This window comes from Zingiber officinale, chromosome 8B, assembly GCF_018446385.1.
Source record: "Zingiber officinale cultivar Zhangliang chromosome 8B, Zo_v1.1, whole genome shotgun sequence".
Lineage (NCBI taxonomy): Eukaryota > Viridiplantae > Streptophyta > Magnoliopsida > Zingiberales > Zingiberaceae > Zingiber > Zingiber officinale.
Genome location: NC_056001.1, coordinates 26,734,539 through 26,756,353, shown reverse-complemented (window position 1 = coordinate 26,756,353; position 21,815 = coordinate 26,734,539). Strand labels below are relative to the sequence as shown.

The 21,815-nt window shown below is 35.5% G+C and overlaps 1 protein-coding gene across 4 annotated transcripts; it reads left to right on the top strand.

Annotated features, from left to right (window-relative positions):
* Positions 1-10,832: 10,832 nt before the first annotated feature.
* On the top strand, positions 10,833-21,590 carry LOC122016493. Of its 4 annotated transcripts, none has more exons than XM_042573806.1 (14): positions 10,833-10,970; positions 11,064-11,103; positions 11,203-11,282; positions 14,862-14,915; positions 15,004-15,129; positions 15,455-15,659; positions 16,652-16,953; positions 17,028-17,165; positions 17,231-17,361; positions 17,464-17,561; positions 17,725-17,813; positions 19,814-19,944; positions 20,351-20,562; positions 20,893-21,590. In XM_042573806.1, exons 1-13 carry the CDS (start codon positions 10,950-10,952, stop codon positions 20,418-20,420), a joined length of 1,485 nt encoding a protein of 494 aa, XP_042429740.1. In that variant the 5' UTR covers positions 10,833-10,949; the 3' UTR covers positions 20,421-20,562; positions 20,893-21,590. The 4 variants fall into 4 exon arrangements, with proteins under 4 accessions (XP_042429740.1, XP_042429741.1, XP_042429743.1 ...); XM_042573807.1 differs by having other exon boundaries at positions 20,817-21,590; XM_042573808.1 differs by lacking the exon at positions 10,833-10,970 and adding an exon at positions 14,545-14,641.
* The last annotated feature ends 225 nt before the right edge of the window (positions 21,591-21,815 follow it).

Here is a 21,815-nt window from a genome sequence, read left to right as displayed (position 1 = left end):
AAATGTTGTTGGAGTTACGAGACGAGGCAAATGCTGAGATGGTTGAGTTGGTACACAAAGTCCAAATTAAGTAACGCAGTCGTCCAGCCGCCGCACGCCTGTCGCCACTTTCCCGTTTCCCCGCCGGCCACCAGCGACGAGAAATTTTTAACGTTTCTCGCATGGGTGCGGTTTGGAAATGCGCGCGGCTGTTGCAATTAATTCGATCATTGTTGACATTTTGATCGGCCCTTGCGAGCTTCAAGTCAACAGGCAGTGGCTCGGCTCAATATTTATGGCAGGAGATGTGATTCGTGTGAGCAAGCCATCCAGACGTCTGCTATAATGTTACTTGATCCTATATGAAATAAGTGACGATAGTGCCCTGGAGAAATTATTCTTGTTGACTTAAAAAAAAACTTTGAACCGGAAAAAAAACAAAGAGCCCGTTTTTTTTCTCTACATATACCAGAGAAAGGGTAAAAAAAAAAATGTTAAAGTGAAAATCAGAGAGAATGGATCCCTAGCGCTTAAATTAGTATGGTGATCGAATAAAAAAATGAAAAAGAGAATGAATAGTAGAAGTATGTGCATAATGTAAAGCGTGAGAACATTTATATGTACATGGCCTGTTGCGCAAAGAGAGGAAGGGCAACACCTCTCAACCTCTAATACGAAAGAAGATGAAGAGAAAGAGATCGCGCGGAGCAACGAGACAAAAATGCACAAAAAAAGAGCAAATACGAGGAAGGAGAAGAAGAGTTACCGTAGTTCGACAGCATACCTACTCCAAAAAAGACTGAAGTTTTATTAGAATTCCCTCTACATAATTGAATCATATTCCATAATTCTTGTGATTGTGTATAATAGGTTTATAAGGATCCTTATAAATAGTACATAAACCTCAGACATAGTAAAATCGTAATAAAATTTTGTTATGAAAAATCGTAACATAACTAATTCTGTTATGAAAAATCATAACAGAATTCTATTATGTAAAATCGTAATCGAATTTTATTATGAAAAATTTTAACAGGTTTTTCTTCCATGATATTCATGGCGTTCGCTTTCATCCAAATATGAGTCATCCATCAACAATCTCCACCTTGACGAATATTCACCCCTTCGAAGAACACGAGTATCTAAACAAAACTCCACCGAATCTCTGGGTTTGGGCTACCTTCTTCTAGCATCTAGAGATATAGATCAACTTCAAGCAATGCTTGAATTTCTCTGTGATCACTTACTTTGTCAACATATCTGCAACATTGTCTGCAATGTAAACCTTCTTAAGATGAATTTCCCCGGAAGCAATCAGCTCTCTGATCTTATGAAACCTCACATCAACGTGCTTGGTTCTCACATGATACACCTGATTCTTCATCAAATAGATAGCACTCTGACTATCGCATAATAACTTGACTTCACCTTGTTGAACGTTTAGTTCTCTGACCAACCCTGTAAACTATAAAGCTTCATTCGCTGCTTTAGCTGTTGCCATATACTCTGATTTCGTAGTAAACAATGCAACAGTAGATTGTATCATAGATTTCCAATGGATAGATCCTCCTACTATAGTGAATACGTATTCATAGTCTGCATCTACGTACCCAGCAACTGAAAGATCTTTCAGTTGTCTACTGAATATGATGCCATAATCAGCTATATTTCTAAGTATTTAAAAATTCACTTCACTGCATCCCAATGTGGTCGACCAGAATTTGAGAGAAACTTGCTTACCATACTAACTGCTTGCGCCAAATCTGGTATTGTGCAAACTTTGACATACATCAGATAACAAATTGCACTGGCATCAGGAACCTTTGACATATCTTGAGTTTTATCATTCATCTTTAGACACTGTGTACTGGATAACTTGAAATGATGCGCCAAACTTTTCATTCTTCATGTTGAACCTATCTAGCACCTTCTCCACATAGCTACGTTGAGACAACCATAATCTCCTTGCAGCTCTATCCCTATGAATTTTTCATCCCAAGAATCTTTTTGGCCTTTCTTAAATCTTTTATGTCAATTTTTTTGCTTAGTAGCCTGTTCAATTTATTGACCTCTTTCATCTTCTTTGCAATAATAGTTTATCATCTACGTATAGTAGTAAGAAAACCAGTGATTCATCTTCAAGGCTCTTCACATATATGCAGTAATCATACTCACATCTCTTATATTCATTTTGAATCATGTATGAATCAAAATATTTGTATCATTGCCTAGGAGATTGTTTCAATCTATAAAGCGATTTCTTCAACTTGCAAACCAACCGCTTTTGTTCAGGCTGACTAAATCTCTCAGGTTGTGATTTAAAAATCTGCTCCTCTAAATTTTCATAAAAAAATGTCATCTTCACATCCATTTGCTCCCGTTGCAAATCATGATATGCTACCAAAGTCAACACCGCTCTAATTGATGTATGTCTTACTACCAGAGAGAAAATTTCTTCATAGTCAATCCCCTTTCTCTATAAATACTCCTTTGCTACTAACCGAGCCTTGAACTTCATTTTTCTCCCTCTAACATTAGTTCTTTCTTCTTGAATATCCACTTGAACCCTATAGCTTTCTTTCCTTCAGGAAGTTCCACTAGATCCCACGTTTAGTTCTTATGCAACGACTCCATCTCCTCTACTATAGCACCTGCCCACTTGTCCTTTTTAGAGCTGTGTATCGTCTCCTGAAAAGACGTAGGGTCTCCGCTACTAGTGATAAGTGCATAAGATATCAAGTCTTCGAATCCGTATCTGGTGGACAGTTTTACGACTCATCTCATTCTGCCACTAGTTATAGTGTGATGCTCTTTATGCTCTGAGCTTGAATCATCAGAATCATGAGTCTCTAGCTCCACTTACACAACATCTTTCTCCATATTTCTCTGTGGTGTTTCCTTTCCTCCTTCCTGAGTATGTTGTAGCATAGCTTTCTCGTCAAACACCACATCTTTACTGATCACCACCTTGTTTGTGTTAGGATCCCAAAGCTTGAAGCCTTTAACTCATTTCTGATACCCCAGAAAAATACACTACTTTGACGTCGCATCTAGCTTTGATCTTTTCTCACTAGATGTGTATATAAGCTAGACATCTAAAAAACTTGAAGATGAGAGTAATCTACTTGATTTTCTATCCATACTTCATCTGATACTTTGTCTTCTAATGCTACCCTTGGTGATCTATTAATGAGATAACATGCCATGTTAACTGCTTCCGCCTAGAAATTTTTTGCTAGCCCTGCATTCAGCCTGAGACATCTTGCCTTCTCAATGATTGTCCTGTTCAATCTTTCCGCTATCCCATTCTGCTGAGGTTCCCTACGAACCGAGAAATACCTTATTATCCCATACTTCTCACAAAATTCCAAAAAAAATGAATCTGTGTACTCAGTCACATTGTCTGACCTAAGACATTTGATTTTCCTTCTGGTTTGGTTCTCCACTTTAGTTTTCCACAATTTAAACTTTGTAAAAGTTTTCGGCTTGTGATGCATAAAGTATACCGAGACTTTTCATGAGTAATCATCAGTAAAACTCACAAAATATAAATGCCCTCCACGTGATATTACACCGGCTAGTCCCAGAGATTCATATGTACGTAGTTCAAAATCCCCTCCGTTTTGTTTGTTGTCGTCTTGAATTGCATTTTACTCTGTTTCCCAAGAACACAAAATTTACAGAATTCAAGTTTGCAAATCTTGACACCCTTCAACAAATTTTTCTTGTGAAATTCTAGCATCTCACATTCACCCATATGCCCTAGCCGCATATGCCACAAGATTGCACTATCTGATTTAGACTCCACTAAGGCGATTCCACTTATAACTGCAGTCCCTATCAACTTATAGATGTTCCTTGCTAATTTTTATCCTTTCATTACCATCAGAGCTCCCTTGTTGATTTTCATCACCCTGCTCACTGATTTGTAATTGCAATTAATACCATCTAATGTGTCTAGTGAGATCAAATTCTTCTTTAGATTTGGTATGTGTCTGACATCATATAAAGTTCTGATCACACCATCAAATATCTTGATTCTAACGTTTCCTATGCTAATAACTTTGCTTGATGCATCGTTTCCCATCAACATTGAATCAGAATCCACTGCCCTATAGGTGTCAAACCACTCTTTGTTTGGAGTCATGTGATATGAACATGCAGAGTATAAGATTCATGCATCTATTAGCTGCTCTGAATTCGACATAACTAATAGTATATCTCCATCATCGCTTTTTGAATTTTCCTATTTAACTATGTTTACAGACTTTACCGAACTACCATTGTTCTCTGCAACATGTTTCTTTATCTCTAGACAATCTCTCTTCATATGACCTTTACCTCCATATTTATAGCACGTGATCACCTTCTTCCTTCTCGACTTAGAACGAGCCTTGTTGTTGTTACCCGATCCATATCGAGATTTACTCCTACCACGCTCTTGGTTGTTATTTACCACAAGTCCTTCTCTCTGAGAAACTTCATCACTTGTTTTCTTCCTTTGGTGAAAACCTAGCAACACACATGTGATTTCCTTTAATTTGAGAGTTTCCTTACCCCACATCAAAGTAGTAACTAAATTCTCGTACGTAGGATATAAAGGTAGAGAATTCAACAACATCAACGCCTTGCTTTCATCTTTGATCTTCACATCAACCCGCTTCAGATCACTCACAATATGGTTGAATACATTGATATGCTGGCTCAGATCAGTTCCTTATGTCATCTTCAGCTCGAATAATTTCTGCTTAAGATACAACTTGCTTATCAATGACTTTGACATGTACTACCTTTCCAGCTTTTGTCAAACTGCCATCGGTGACTCCTCGTCCAAGACATGATATATCACATCATCCATAAGATAAAATCTGATTGTTGTTACTGCCTTCACCTGAAGTTCTTCCCAATCTAATCTCTCCATACTTTCCGGTTTCCTTTCTCCTAGCACTTGCACCATGCCTTATTACATAATCCAAAGTTTTCGGTTCCATCAAACTTCACTATATTAAACTTCGTAGAAGTCATCCCCTACATGTTGAAGAAATCCACCAAAACCTATGCCTATGATACCAATTGTTGCGCAAAGAGGGGGCAACACCTCTCAACCTCTAATGCGGAAGAAGAGGAAGAGAGAAAGAGATCACGCCGAGCAACGAGGCAAAGACTCACAAGTAAGGAGCAAACATGAGGAAGTATAAGAGGAAGAAGAGTTACCGTGGTTCCGCAGTGTGCCTACTTCACAAAAGGCCGAAGCTTTATTAGAATTCTCTCTACACAATTGAATTATATTCCATGATTCTTGTGATTGTGTACAATATGTTTACAATGATCCCTATAAATAGTACATAAACCCTAGACCTGATAAAATCATAACAAAATTTTTTTATGAAAAATCGTAATAGAATTCTGTTATAAAAAATTATAACAAAATTCTATTATATAAAATCGTAATAGAATTTTATTATGAAAAATCTTAATAGATTTTTCTTCCATGACATCCATCGCATTGACCTTCATTCAAATATGAGTCACTTGTCAACATGGCCAAGGGAGAGAACTCCTATTATGCTACATCTTATAATCTTTGTAATAATAAGGTGACAGAGAATATTTAGTGTCAGAATGTCTGGTGATGGAAGATGTACAATCTGAAAAATGTACAAGCATCCTCAAAGGAATCTTCCGTTACCGTTATATGAATCACTTCTTATCATTCCTACCATCAATGAGGCAATTGAGAGAATATGTGATCAGAATGTCAGGTGATAGAAGATATATAGCCCCCTTTTGAGAAAGGTTCCATTACACGTGTATGTTATAGCAATAGAATATTCTTTAACAAGTAGTTGTTATTCTCTGATAGATTATTGTGATTCTTGATAATGTTGTCCCCTAAAGGCAGTTCGACCGACCTAATAGCCAATCGATTATATGATAGGAGACTAACAATAGAAATGAAAAACTAAGTCCTTTAAGTACGACCGACTCTTAATTTGACCAGGTTTGTACTGAGAATTGCCTCGTATATTGCCTTATATATAAGTGGGGATGTTGAGCCTTGTAAACTCAACCAACATTGTGACCGATCGGTCATAGTCTTGGAAGTCCGATCAACCCTAGAGCTGACCAACCATACGCTGAGAGTTGCCTTAGTGCTGAGATATAGGGAGATATGCCCTATAAACTGACCGGTACTTGGGTCGATCAAACATATGTTGAGAGTTGTATTAATATTGAGAAAGAGAGTTATGCTCTGTAAACTCAACCAGCCCATGGGCCAACGGGACATATGCAGAGATATATAGCTATACCATGTAACTCGACCGACGCTTGTACCGACTGATTATATGCTAAGAGATAGGGAGCTATGCCTTGTAAACCCAACTGACATTTGGGTCGGGCCCGACCATATGCTGAGAGTTGCCCGACCAGCCATTGGGGTCGACCAGATTTATTTTGTTTCTTGGCACTGAGGTGTGGAGCGCTGAGACCCTTAAGTACGTCCGACTTTAAAGCCGACAGGCTCCTGAATGCCTTAGCATTGAGAAGTGAGGAGCTGAGTCTCGATGAGAGCGACTTGACAATTTGCTTATACTCTGACCTGATTACTGTCTCACATTGACTTTGATTGTCATCTCACATTGACTTTGACTTTCACCTCACTACTGGGTCCACTCAAAACATTAGAAATGGGAGATTGACATTAGAAATGGGGAACTAAGTCCCTTAAGTATGACCGACTCTTAATCCAACCAATGGTGGAAAAAGGCTAATACGCTCGCCCTTAGCGCCCCCGCCAACCCATCCCAGGGCCAACACGGAGGAGGTAAATCACGAGAAGCTACTAGCCTTTGGAATAATGACTAGCACATAAGGGAGACATTTACCTCGACTTTGCCGAGATTCAAACCCCAAACCTCATGGTGGCAACACCTCATGTGTTAGCCACTAGACCATCCTGAGGGGACGACTCTTAATCCAACCAAGTTTGTACTGAGAATTGCCTTATATATAAGTGGGGGCGCTAAGCCTTGTAAACCTAACCAGCATTGTGACTGATCGATCATAGTCTTGGAAGTTCGATCAGCTCTAGAGCCAACTGATCATACACTGAGAGTTGCTTGAGTGCTGAGATATAAGGAGCTATGCCTTGTAAGCCCGACCGATACTTGGGATGATCGGACATATGCTAAGAGTTGTATTAATGATGGGATAGGGAGTTATGCCCTATAAACCCAACCAGCCCTTGGGCCAATAGGATATATGCTGAGAGATAGGGAGCTATGCCTTATAAACTCGATCAACGCTTGGGTCGACCTACTATATGCTGAGAGATAGAGAGCTATGTCTTGTAAACTCGACTGACGATTAGGCCCGATAGACCATATGCTGAGAGTTGCCCGACTGACCATATACTAAGACCCTTAAGTCCGACCAACTCTAAAGTCGACCAGCTCCATACTGAATGCCTTAGTGTTAAGGAGTGAGGAACTGAGTCTTGGCGAGAGTGACTTGGTCATCTGTTTATACTTTGACCCTGACTACTACCTCACCTTGACTTTGACTGCTACCTTACATTGACTTTGATTTCCACCTCACTACTGGGTCCACTCATAACATACCATATCATCGCTCAAGAAAGTTTACTTGTTAGTATTAGCCCTAAGATTCAATTATGAGATGATTATGCCTATTGGGTTAATGAATACGGATATACTTATTGGGTTAATGGTTAATCCAATATGCTAAAATCCAACTCAATAAAAATAATTAATGGTGATTAATTATGCATTGAAGGGGAAGACCAAAGGGAAAAAATCCTGATATTCATTGGATGAATATAAAAGGGTTTTAGGGCATTGGATTTGGTAGAGGTGACTCTTTGTCTTCTTCTTCCTTCTCTTCTTGCATGCTCTTGGCTAGCACCACTAATCTTGTTCTTTTCCAAAGGCTTAGTTCATGTGACGAATGAAGGATGTGTTCGTATCGATATCGTAGAGGCGCGAACACTTGATCGTGTTGAGATTTGCATCCAAAGACAAGTTGTTACCGAGATTGCTTTGGGCATGCAACAAAGGTAACCATTCTATCTGATAGAATAGGAAAATATAGTATACGATATTTACAAGGATATCTGAAGAAATTTTTTTTCTACTGCGTTATGTGTTTCTTTTCGTATAAAATCCTTATACTACTGTCGGTGATATTCTTTGTTACTCTGACGATAGATACCCTGACCTTCTAAATGCATGAGGTCATGTCTATATAGCCTCACCTTAAGTTCATATTTATACATTTCAAAGTTCTAAATTAAAAACCCAACCTTCCGAGATAGATTGATCAACATCTTTAGGTCGATCTCTCAGGCTAGGTCTTTTTAAACTCTTAATTAAGCTCCCTACTTCGAACTCCCAAGCTCCCCCTCACTCCGAGCTCCTCATCAAGCTCTCCTCTTTGAGTTCCTACTATTGGCAGCATAGCTATTGATCACGAGTAAATATAACCCATAATTTAGAGTTAATGGCTATAGACTGGACGGAACTAGGAATTAGATGTGGGATGCATTGGACTTTGAGTGCCAAAAAACATGAGCTTTAAAATAAGTCTTAACCGAGTAAAAAAAATGAGTTCTAAAACGAATCTTAAAATGAGCTTTAAAATGAGCAAAAAAATGAGCTCTAAAACGAGCAAAAAATGAACTTTAAATGAGTCCGAAAACGAGCTCGAGCTCACTTAACGAGTTAGGCTCGTTAACTTTGATAATCGAGCTAATAACGAGCCGAGCTCGAACTGTTCGCAAGCTTGATAATTCTAAAACGAGCCGAGCTCGAGCCTTGTAATAAAAGCTCGATTGAAGCCGAGCTCGAGCCCGAAAATAACTTAAACGAGCCGAGCTCGAGTCTAATACTGTTCGGCTCGGCTCGTTTACATCCCTACATATTTGGACTCCTTGTAATTTTAGAAATCCATAGGACCTGAAGTAGTTGTAATATGATGTTTTTATGTCGATTAGTAGATTTTGACCGAAATCTACTGATTGACCTAGAGATCTCATATTGTAATTATTTTAGGTCCTGTGAATTTTTAAAATTATAAGGAGTCCAAATATTCTCTTAATTGTTATTTTCGACTTTACTAATAGTGGTTCAAAGATTTTGAAAAGATTTAATTTGAATAGAATAAAATTTAATAGTTGAGAGGAAAGAAAAAGATATTTGATTATTTTCCACGAGTGGAGAGAGGGGGAGAAAGAGGTTCCATGTAAACATAATTATTAGAAGGAATAAAATAGAAAGATTAGATATATTAGTGTATCGTTTGATATTTTTTAAAATGTAATATATATTTTTAGTCAATTTAAAAAATTAAGTGTTCTTTTGATAAATTGATAAACTAATCCACAACCATTTTACTATGAAAATAATCCGTCCAAATTCTCTAGTCTATTTTTTACAGAACATAAAAAGAGTCACTTGTATATATTACTTGTATATATTAGTGGAGCGTCATGCCCCCACCTGTAAAATACGTAGAGGCCATGATTTTCTACTAATATATATAAATGATTTTCTTCTAATTAAAAAAAATAGAAGGATTAACAATAACCAACGGTTGAGACAACGATAAAAATAAAATTATGACTAACGATTGTGACAACCTCAAAATGAAGTCAAATCATGAAATCACATCAATCTAATTTTTTTTATATATTACATAGACAACTTTTCTTTCGAGAAAAAATTTAAAATACAATTTATATTATATTTATAAATTTAATATATATATATATTTTGATAATTTAAATATTATTTTTTAATTTATCTATAAGACAAATTTGAAATATAATTTATACTAGTGATCGTGCACACGTCTGTGTAATATAATACATTGATATCATTGACCCTTTATAATAAAATTATATTAATTAAAATATTTTAGCATTAAAATACTAAAGTAGAGTCATTAGGGTAAAGTACCTGACTTTTAAAAATCTGAATTATTTGGATATTTGAAAATCTAAAAATTAATTTAATATTATACTTATCTTAGTAAAAAAAACTAAAAAAAGTATATTTTTTAACATTGTCGGTCTAAAATATTTATAGAACCTTCTTTGATCATAGTGTTGTCAATTCTAAGATGTGAGATTAAAGAAAATTATATTTTTTTATATAAAATAACCGCAGCTGAGTCTCGAACTTTAAATCATTGATTGTTTCACTTGTGGAATTACTAATAAATTTTGGAATTATTTTTAGTGTGAATAGAAAAAAGGATATTAATGTAAATTCATTTTAGGCTTTACCAAAATTAGTTAGTAAAGGGGGAGAGGGGGGGAGAGATTTTTAATAAAATAGCAAGATTATACTTATCTTAGTAAAAAAAACTATTTTTTAACATTGTCGGCCTAAAATATTTATAGAAGCTTCTTTGATTGTCAATTCTAAGATGTGAGACTAAAAACAACTATACTTTTTTATATAAAACAACCAGAGAAAATTAATGATGAGAAAAATTCATGATAATACGTCGCAGCTAAGTCTCGAACTCTAAATCACTGATTGTTTCACTCGTGGAATTACTAATAAATCTTGAAATTATTTTTAATATAAATAGAAAAAAGATATTAATGTAAATTTATTTTAGGTCTCACCAAAGTTAATTTTTTTAATAAAATAGTAATATTGTAAGATATATTTTTTAAAATTAAGTTTTTAAGATATTTATTTATCAAATTTAAATGGGATTTTATAAATATTAATATTTCTTTAATGCTTTCAACATGCCATCGTGATAATTTTTTAATCATTCTAAAAATTCAAATTCATCATTATTGACAAAATAAATGGGCATCGACCGACCTACCCAAACTGAATCAATACGGAAACGGACAAGTGCGATTCCCCCTCGTTTCTTCCGTTCTTCGCCGCGAGACCTTCGACCGCAGCTCAACTCCGGCGATCCCAAACATGGCAGCAAAACCCTTGCGAGTTGAGATCATTTGATTTCCTCCAGATCCTCCTCTATTTGCCCATGTTTCCTATCTTCTTTATAACCTGCTTTTCTTTGACCTTTCACGGCAGGAACGGGCTATGGAACAAGGTTCTGATCAGAGTCTTTCAGGTATTCCTTTATGAGTGATCCTCATCGTTTATGGTTTTTTCTGCACTGCTTTTTGTATCTTGTAATTGTGATCTAGTTTTGTTCTTTCTGAGTGACTAGATGAGGACGAGCCTGATCAGGTGACTTACGACCTCAATTTCTCCGGAAGAATCCAATCCCTACTCTTCTGTGGTCGCAAGGTAACTTTTTCGTTTGCTGCCGATATGTCCTGATTAAGAAGGTTCATGTTTCGTTGCCTTTTAGTTTAGTTTAGACCTATACCTCACTTTTTGGGTAAAAGTTTTACTGGTTTCGTATGAGTAAGGGGGAAAATATATTTTTTATTTAACTTCCGTCAAAATTTTATCTAATTACGTTCATAGACCATAGTCTTGACCCTTGCGTGTGACCACATAACTGATCCTACTGTGAAGCTAACTGAGATTAATGATTTAGACGCATGCCTTCGTAGCAATGGCTGCCAACTGAAGTAAAGGGCATATCTTGGATACTTGTAGTTGTTCCACAAGCTGCATTTTAGCAATTGAAGATATAATTTCTTATTAGATAGCAGTCTGTTAGGTGTTCTTCATGGTGTTGTGGTTTCTTGTTCTGGTAGGAATTTATTACAACTGTTAGAGTGTATACTAAAAGCCTAGCTTTTGGTATAAACATTTATCTAGAAATAAGAATCACATTGGTCAAATGTTTACATTTATGATAAATGTAGTTGTTCAATTAATTTATATTGTAGATAACATGGTGTGTGGTGTCACACACAGAGGATCATGTTATCAGTACCTTATAAATTATAAACAGTAGCTTACGACCATAATGGAAAGGAACAAACCATTGGAAGGTCGTAGTGTAATTAGGTATTAGTTTATCTTAACTATATAATTACACTAGTACACTTAGAGTGTATTGAGTAGGACCATTAGAGGTCGTTTCTTTTATACTGACTTTATAAAGAAACAAAGACCTCAGTTATTATGGAAGTATGTGCTCTTAATCCTAATATAATAACAAGCACATATATTTGATATTTATTTCTTTAATTTATCAATGGGTGAGATTTAGTTCGATGAATCAATAAGCCCGATAAGTTGGGAAATGATATCAGTTATAGTGTGTGTTGTTGATTATAGAAGGAAACTGTGTCCTAGTGATCTAGGTTGAGAATGTCCCCAAGAGGAGCTCATAAGGATTGTCATGTTAAACCCTACAGGTGGACTTAGTCCGACATGACGATGAAGTTGAGTGGTACTACTCTTGGAGCTAGATATTAATTAAGTGAGTTGTCAGTAACTTACTTAATCAGTGGACATTTGTTATCTTAAACACAGGGAGACTAACACACTCATAATAAGAAGGAGCCCAAAAAAGTAATTTGGGATTGGTGCGGTAGTTCAATAATAATTCTCTAGTGGAATGAATTATTATTGATAAAATTAATTTGTGTGTTCGGGGCGAACACGGGATGCTTAATTTTATCAAGAGACCAAAATCAATTCCTCCTCTCGGTCCCTATCGTAGCCTCTTGATTATAGAGTACTATACCCACCTTCTTACTCATCCTATAGGGGGCCGGCCAAGCTAGCTTGAAGACCAAGCTAGGGCCGGCCATGTTTTGGTTCATGGGTGAATTCATGTGGCCGGCCCTAGCTTGAACTCAAGCTTAGGTGGCCGGCCCTATTAAAATAAAAAGGAATTTTATTTTTAAAATTTTTCTTATGTGGATAACATGATTTAATAGAGAGTTTAAAAATTTAAATCTTTCCTTTTATAAGATTCTACAAAAGATTAAGAGAAGAGTTAAATCTCTTTCCTTATTTGTAGATTAAAAGGTTGATTTTAATTTTGGTAAAAACTTTCCTTTTAATCATGTTCATGATTTAAAAGAGAGTTTAAAAATTAAATATCTCTTTTATAAAGCTTCTACAAAGATTAAGAAAAGATTAGATATCTTTCCTTATTTGTAGATTCGAAGAGATTTTAATTTTTAAAGATAACTTTCTTTTTATCCACATGTTTAAAAGAAATATTTTAATTTATAAAATTTCCTTTTTATTAATCATCATGAAGGGAAAAATTATTAGAGAAATTTTTATAAAATTTCCGGAAACAAATTAGGAAAGTTTTAATTCTTGATTGAATTAAATTTCCTTTGCTTGGTTTAAAGTGGCCGGCCACATTGTTGATAAGATAAAATTGTTTTTAATTAAATAAATTTTCCTTATCAATGGCAAAAGAATTAAGAAAATTTTTATTTAAATTTCCTTATTTGCCAAGGCCAAGGATTATAAAAGAGAGGGTAGAGGTGCCTTCATGGTAAAAAACTCTATTATTTTTCCTCTCTCTTTTTCTTCCTTGGTGTGGCCGGCCATCCTCTCCTCCTTTCTTCTCTTTGATGGCCGAACCTCATCTTTCTTGTGGAGACTCATATGGTGGCCGGATCAAGTTTAGAGAAGAAGAAGAAGAAGGAGAGAAAGAAAGCTTTGTTTCTAGCATCCCTTGGAGCATGGTAGTGGTGGCCGAACCTCTTCATCCTAGAAGATGTTTTGATGGCCGAAACTTGCAAGGAAGAAGAAGGTGCTTGGTGGTTCTCATCTCGGAAGATCGTTGCCCACACAACGTCCGAGGTTAGAAGAGAAATACGATAGAAGATCAAGAGGTCTTTCTAAAAGGTATAACTAGTATTTTTCCTTTCCGCATCATACTAGTTATTTTTGGAAATAATACCAAATACAAAGAGGCTTACGATTCTAGTATTTCGAATATGTTTTTCGAAGTTGTGTTCTTTTGTTTTATTTTTCCTTGTGATTTGATTGTTCTTTTTGGTTAACCTAAAGTTATTTTAGGAAATTAAATATTAGATTTCTATAAAAGGTTTTGTCTAGTCGGTGGTGGTTGCTCCCATATCCAAGAAGGTCATGTGCCTCGCCACGTCAGTACTGGGAACCAATTATGAAAATTAATATTTAATGGAATTAATAACTTAAGGTGATTTGGGTCGAACGTGTTAAGTTTCGCAGGAGATCCAAGTCAAAACCTAAAAGAACAAATAGATTAAGTTTTGGATCAAACGTGTTAAGTTCCGCAGGCGATCCAAAATTTAATTTAAAAGAACACATGGTAGCTAGGAAAAGGTTCAGACCTTTGTACAAAATTTTTGTACAGTGGAACCTCTAGGTTTTCCGAGTAGCAACCAACAACAACTATACTGCTAGCTTGTGTTTTCTTTTTGATGCTGGTATATTTCATGCTTAGCTTGGATCAAGCTTGAGGAACCTTGAGTTTACATTTAGATGTCTTTTAATTCTCCTTAAATGTGCATATGGTTCCCTTTGTGCCTCTAAAGTTGCTAAGAATTCTTGATAAAGCTGCCATCATTTGTTTATGCAATAGTTGGATTAGTTGATAATGATGATTCAATCATTAAATGTGGTTCTTGTGCATTAGGTCCCATCCAAGGCTGGGTTGAGGATGGTCAATCTTATTTAACCTTAACCGTTCATGACAAAGGGGATGTTTTCATGAGTTAATTCTCTTAGTAAAGGTAGAAATCTTATGATGCACTAAGTCTTACCCTCGGTTTAATCATGAGGCATAATACATACTATTTCTTTGTTTTATCCATTTGAATTCTTGGAATTCGTCTTATTTATTTGACGAGGACTACTATTTTTTGAGGAAATAGGGAAGAGAAAAGCTAAGCATACTATTATTTGACAAGAACTGTTAAGACCAGCCAATGACTATGTTCTTCTTCATGGCAGCTTCAAGATACTGATGAAGTAAATGAGCAGAGAATTTCCTCTATGTTACCTGAGGCAATAATCTTTGCAATATCTTTCAAGTTAATTTTATCAACTCTTTCTATCTCACATGCCAATATCTTGACTTGATTACCATATCCAGAAGGTGGAACTTTTGATGTCTGAGAATGGAATTCACAGAACCAATCATGAAGACCATGAGGTCACGCAGAATCAGCTTAGAGAAGACCATCATGCAGTTTCTAGTAGTGAATCTATTTCTGATGAGGTAGCTTTAGCAACCATTGTTTTTTTTTTGTCCATATATATGAAATGTAACCAGGGAATATGCTGTTTAGGCAATGTGGTGGCATTTTTGAGATTGGTAAAAATGGTTAGTGATTGAGAATTTGCTTCATTAACTGTTTGTATCATAATGATGATTTTCACTTGAAATGCAAAGGATTCCTTTTGTTTTATGGATTCTGCTGTGCTTATTCTGGTTCTTATTACCACATACTGTCTGTCTTACTTTGGTATATTTTAGTTAGGGGTTTATTTAAATAATTTATTTTTATGTGGCGTCATTTTCTTTTTTGCTTGGAATGCATTAGGAGAATATGGTCCTCACAGAGCTGTCAGATGCCTGTCCTGCTCACGTACAAGGAAGTCTTGTTGGTTCTGTAAGAAAAAATCAAGAAGGAGAATGCACAAGTTTGGAAGTAATGGGGGAAAGCAAGGAGTTATCTTCTTTGCACAAAAAAGCTTGCAGTTCCTCATTCACTAGTCGCATCTCAGAACCAAGAAAAGGTTATAGAAGTAGGTATCTCATTTTATTTTTGCAAATTTTAGTTTCTTTTCTTTTTCTAAGATTTTACAGCTACTAACTGTTATAATTAAACACTAGATTTTTTTGAAGAGATGTTTTCCAACCTGGAATTTTTTTCTCATGTTACAGCATAGGGAGATAGTAAACCTAAAATGATAAATATGCTTACCGGGCAGAGTTAGTTTTTCTGTGAAGAAAATAAATTAACTGTTTCATACAACGTAACTCTAATGTTATGTTTTTATTTTTATTTTTGCTGAAGTATGGTTAACAATAATTTCTATGATATGATAATTACATTAAGTACAAATAAAGATATTTTATTCTAAGTATATTTGTATGTTATGTGGCTACTCGTATGAATGACCTAGGCTATGGGTTTGGAATCAGTTAGTGATGATCATGCCTGAATGGCCATAGATTATAAAGGTTTATATTGATCTTTCTTGAGTCTGATAACATTGTCCTCTACCCAACATGCCTAATAAAAGATGATGCAACTCCCAAACTTGCTCAAGATGATCCATGTTTGAATTATGCGATACATTAAGCTATGACATGTTCAGAGTTAATCCGCTATATTTCTCGTCTCTTATTTTTTCAATTTTTTTTTGCCTAATTAGATTGAATAAACATCAAAATCAGTATATTTGAATTCCTTGTAAGATTAAATTGGATACCACTTGCATACATTTATATAATTGAAGGTAAAACCTTGATGTTAAATAATTTAAGGTTTGGAATTCAGTGTGGAACCCATGCTAATTTAGATGCTAATATTTGTTGAGAAATGCTTATAGCATTCCTGATAACATCTATACATTTATATTGTCATAATATGTTCATTCAAATCCTAGGAAATGTGTAATTGGTGAGTATGGATGAATATTGTGTAATTGCATGATTTACTATCCCTGTAAATTTCCACCTTTGTTTTTCTTGTGCAGATTTAATCAAATGGCAAACACAAATTTTCTTATAGGTGGCAAAAGCAAATCCAAGGCCAAGTTTTCTATTCGCTCAGATTTGCATTCAAGAAAACTACCCTCATCTTGCTCCATGGAAAAAAATGAAAACCCTTTTATGGCAACATATAAAAGCTTTGGAGAGCATGTCAATCTAGACTACAACACTTCTGAGAATGTGATGGTGCATCTAAAGCAACACCAGAAAGTTGTGCCTGCCAAGTTAGCACCTGATAAAATAGTTGGTGCATTGCCGTCAATGGCTGAACTACTGGAAGATTTGGCAAAACATGGGCAAGCTACAGAAGCTTTAGATGTGGTCTGCATTTTTCATTTGTAAATATTAGTTGTCTGACTTAATCTTTTAATAATTTTGATTCAATTTTTGCTCAGAAATCGCTGAAGAATGCAAGATCAAAAGAAATAAAAACACCATATTCTGGGCGAACTGTTTCTCACTTGGGTTCGAGATTTCTCGATAATGAAGATCCCCTTGAGTTTATGGGATGTGGAACATCTAGTGAGGATGAGGTACAAATTTTATTATGATAATATAATAAACAAAATATGTTTTTACCATTTATTTCCCTCTCTAGGAATGGATTCACAACCACTCAAGTTTTCCAAGGGAAAGTATCAAACAACATACTATGGGAGATTTATTTCAGGAAACCTTTAATGTATCAGCTGAAGGTAGCTCTTCATTGCCCAAGCACAGGAGTACAGGGTGAGGATATCTATGCTATCTATTTGTTATGTTTGGTTAAACTTGAAAACTGAAAAATAAAATGTTTACATACTTGTCCTAGTTCTTGTTATTTTATTTCAGGTCTAGTTATTATGGGAGGGTGCAACAAGTTATACAGATTGAGAAAGAGAGACATTTGGAATTGTCAAAGCAGCCACAGACAGTACTAAGCGTGCACAGTAAGAGACATTCTACTCAGACTAATTTTGACAATTATATTAGCAAATTCGATGAACCATGTACGCTGCCCTCAACAGCAGTATTCAGTTAAAGTAGTTTGTTCGCTCTATTATTATGCTTTGTATTGTGTTGTAAAGTATTTATTGACACCCATCTTAACAGATGAGCTAAGCATCATGGTGCAGATAATAACAAGATTTTTGGAGGCAAAACTGACAGTTTGCCATTGCTTATTTCTTGAAACTTTCGAGGTTTGCAACTATATTTGTTCCTTTCTGAGAAGAATGCGTTTTAGTTCCTCTAAATTCTGAAGTTCAATTATTATGTTTCTGGTAGCTATTGAAATTTCTCATCCACCACATGCCTGCCTAGAAATTGCATCTCCTTTGCTAACTTACATCAATTTTCCAATTAGATAGCTACCCTAGTTAGTTGGTTCTAGCCATAGCACATCATTTTTAATGTTAACTGCTCACTAGTTTGGCTGTCCAATACCATCAGTCAATTAATACTGGAGTAATGTCCTAGTCATTTTGACTTTGATTGACTAAGAAAATAAAATGTATTTTGGCCAACCATGACGAGTCAGTCTGGTATGGGTGGATAAAATTTAAAAAGTTAGGAATGCAATTAGTCAGAATGACCATGAAGACCTTTATTCGTTTTTCTTTGTTCCATGAAGACCTTAACTTGCCAAAAATATAGATTTCTCCTCCCTCCCAAAAGCTTCTACTCTTTCAGGGAAGTGCCATGTCCTCTATGACTAAATGCTTGTCTGATTCGTGAATGATCATGGTGGAAGGGTGAGGCTGAGAATGGTCACAAGGTAAAGTCACATGGGCATCAAAATTTTTAGGGGCCAGCTATCATTTTCCATAGTTTAGTAGGCAAATTATTAATCAGGGCAACTTATTTGTAAAATTGAAATTTACCCTTTTTTTTCCTTATAAAAGTATTACCTTTTCGCTCCCAATGAATTAGAACACATTCCTTTTCTCCACTATCTGATGTCAAATCGAACACACACATAACTGTTGAGGTATGATAAACCAATATGGTCTATTTTTCCTCTGTTTGGATAAACGTTGATTTGACATGACTGTATCTACAAAGATTTGCGTAGGTAGGCATTTTTTTAGGATTTTTTGTGCAAGTCCATCAGAATTATTTATAAGTAAGCTCACCATACTTACAATCCTTCATCAAATTCTAAATCATACTAATTACCTGAATAATAATGATTGCCAGATTAACCAAATGTTTTTTTTTCACTAATTTTTTTGCGGTTTAAAAGAGGCGGGGATCCCCTTTTCGTGTTGTTTTTTTATTTTTATTTTTTAATATCTGAGATTCATGTGTCACTTCTGTGGTTACCATTTGATAATCTTTGCCATAACTTTAGGGTAGTAATTTGAAGCCATCATGTGTTGGGCTTATCCATCATAAGGTTAACTAATTATTGAGCAGACCGTAGAAAGTGATTCTCTTGTTGTGTTTCCACATGTAGCATCTTGACTAAACGACGGAAACAAAAAGGAAAGTCAATGCTAAAGCAAACTTACATAGAAAGTCTTAACAGGAAAAATCACAGGTGAAGGCAATCTCGAAGACACAATACTCATATTTCAGAGTATAAATCTCAAAGCGAGTGGAGTAGTCACTTGGCGACAAGTACATTGAATTTAGCAGGGAAAACTACTGTGTATCAAAATCCTAACATCTTGCCCCCTCTGCTTTCACCGAGTCTTGGGTTTCTTACTCAAAATATTTTCCTCTTATGCCATTGTTGACTGAAATATAACAGTGTTACCTTTGGCTTTCAGAACCAAGGAAAAAAGGCTGCAAGCGAGAACACTTGCAAGCCTCTCTGCACTCGTAGAACATTAATCAACTGTGTTTCTTTTTTACTATGATGTTGATGTATTTTGATTTTACCTAGGTCATTAAACTATATTTTTTAGACTTTGTAGCACATGAAAATTTGACACGGTTAGCAAAACCTCGAATAAGTGGACCTCATACTGCCATTAACCACTTATCCAAAAGGCTTACACTTAACCCAGTTAATAGTATCTTACCCATCAAAGTTTATAAATTCTCTTTGTTATTCTATAATCCACCTATGTAGGAACTAAACTACTTGTCACAACATTCTTTCATGCCCAAGTGAATACGTATCTTGCACAAAAGCTGCAATATTGATGACCCTGTTTAGTACTTCACATTACTGTTTGGATTTTTTTTTTTTTAGGGGCAATGCGAGAATGATTCCAAGAAATTTGCAGAACGGTTGGGAAATCTGAGAACAATTATTTTCAGTTCAAAATTTTGCAGCAATGTGGAGCTTGAAGTAGGCAGTTATATTCGCATACATCCGCCATGGTATGACCTCTGCTACATTTTTCAATTAGCAATTCTGACACTGATAGTGGATAATTTATCCTTTATATATTTAAAAAAGAATAAGAAATGATGGCTTTTTCACATTTACACAGACAATTTATATATTATATTGTTAAAACTATACAGTCGGTTGCTAACTATTTTACAATGGTTAAGGTTATTCATGCATCACTACTCGGATTCTGCAGTTTCTCAACTAGATTTGACCCACTTGTGAAAGAAAATTTCAATTAATTGTCCCCAAGTAATCATATCAAATTATGATATCAAACTCTGATGAACAAATCTATCTGCTTTTATCGAGTTGCATTTTCACTTTGGATAACTGTGGATAGCCGAAAACACAAACTAAGTTTCTGCTTTCTGTTTTTTTTTTAACAAACAGGAAAGAGGTTCGAGGTACCAAAGATGAGAAGATCATATTGTGCAGTTACTTCTCGCAGATTTTGACATGACTCTTTTATGAAAACTGTGGCATGGATGATGACCTCAGACTGCAAGATTTCATCAAAATTCTATATATTCCCTCTTTTAGACATGCTAAATTCCAAGCGGAATCTCTCTTTTTCCCATCACGCGCAGAACCTTTTCTTCAAGGTATCCAGCTAGCATTCTTTAACTAAGATCATTCATAAAACCATCAATCTCAAATTTCTGCTTCAACTAAAGTTGCGAATGCAACATACCCAAATTAATCAGAAAATAAATGCAAGAACAAGGAGAAAAGTAAACAAAAAAAAGAATCAGCAACTACAAACCGAATTTTTCATCTATTATCTATTGAGTTCTCGTCAAAGATTAATAGCATTTAGTGATCTCAAGTGAAAGAACTGCTCTTTGTCATCTCACAGGACCTAAAAGTTAAGCCCAAATTGCCTTAAAATTATGCATCACGATGGCTGGTCCAATGCTTCTTGGCTCTTGCAGGGTTCTTGGAGGTTCCTGACACCGGGCAGTCATTAATGGTTAATTCGATCCTACCATACAGGGAGTGTCCTCACCTCTCACATTTGGGTGGTAGGTTTAAATTTTCCGTCATTAATGAAAGCTTAAATTTATGATCAATATGCATGATATCAGGAATCTCACGCCACTCACCCAGCAACAAGGACGTTTAATAAATTTGTGGATCCAACAGCAACTCCTCCTAACTCCCCTATCTACAATCACTGTTGTAGCAACGTAGACAGTGTCTGGAATCACGATCGTAGTGACCTGCGTACGAAATGGTTTAATAAAAGGGCACTGTGCTTACTGCTGTCCTGTCTGTTGATACTCCAAAGACGACGAATAGGAAGGTAGGGTTCGATAACTGGTCATGTGAATGAGGATCCACAGGTGCTTTAGAAGGATTCAGTCAAATGACAAAACGAATAGGCATCTTTTTTACACGACGAATTGGATAATTAAGAGGTTATCATGCATGATGAAGCGGCAACAAGGACAAGTGGTGAAGCTGAGTATGCTGAATTGACGATGATCATTAACTCTGTCGGCAGGAACCATTCATCTTATAAACTTTCAACATCTTGATCTCTTGCATATAGATATATTTAATTTATTAAAGCCAACAATAATTGAATGTATGATTTGTTAAAAAAAAATTGGTATTTAAAAAAAAAGCAGGAATAAGCAGTAAGAGTGGACTGTGGAGTCGAATACTGAATACAGTGTGGGAAGCTTTTTAAAATGTCTGAGTGCTCTGTTCTTGATCATGTTACCACCTTGTTGAACCTTGTTCTTAAACTGCTACCATTTAATTAAGATTGATCCACTACAGATATAAATTCCTATCATTTATAAAACTAAAATCAATTGAGTTGATATCATTTAATATTCTTCACTTAAGT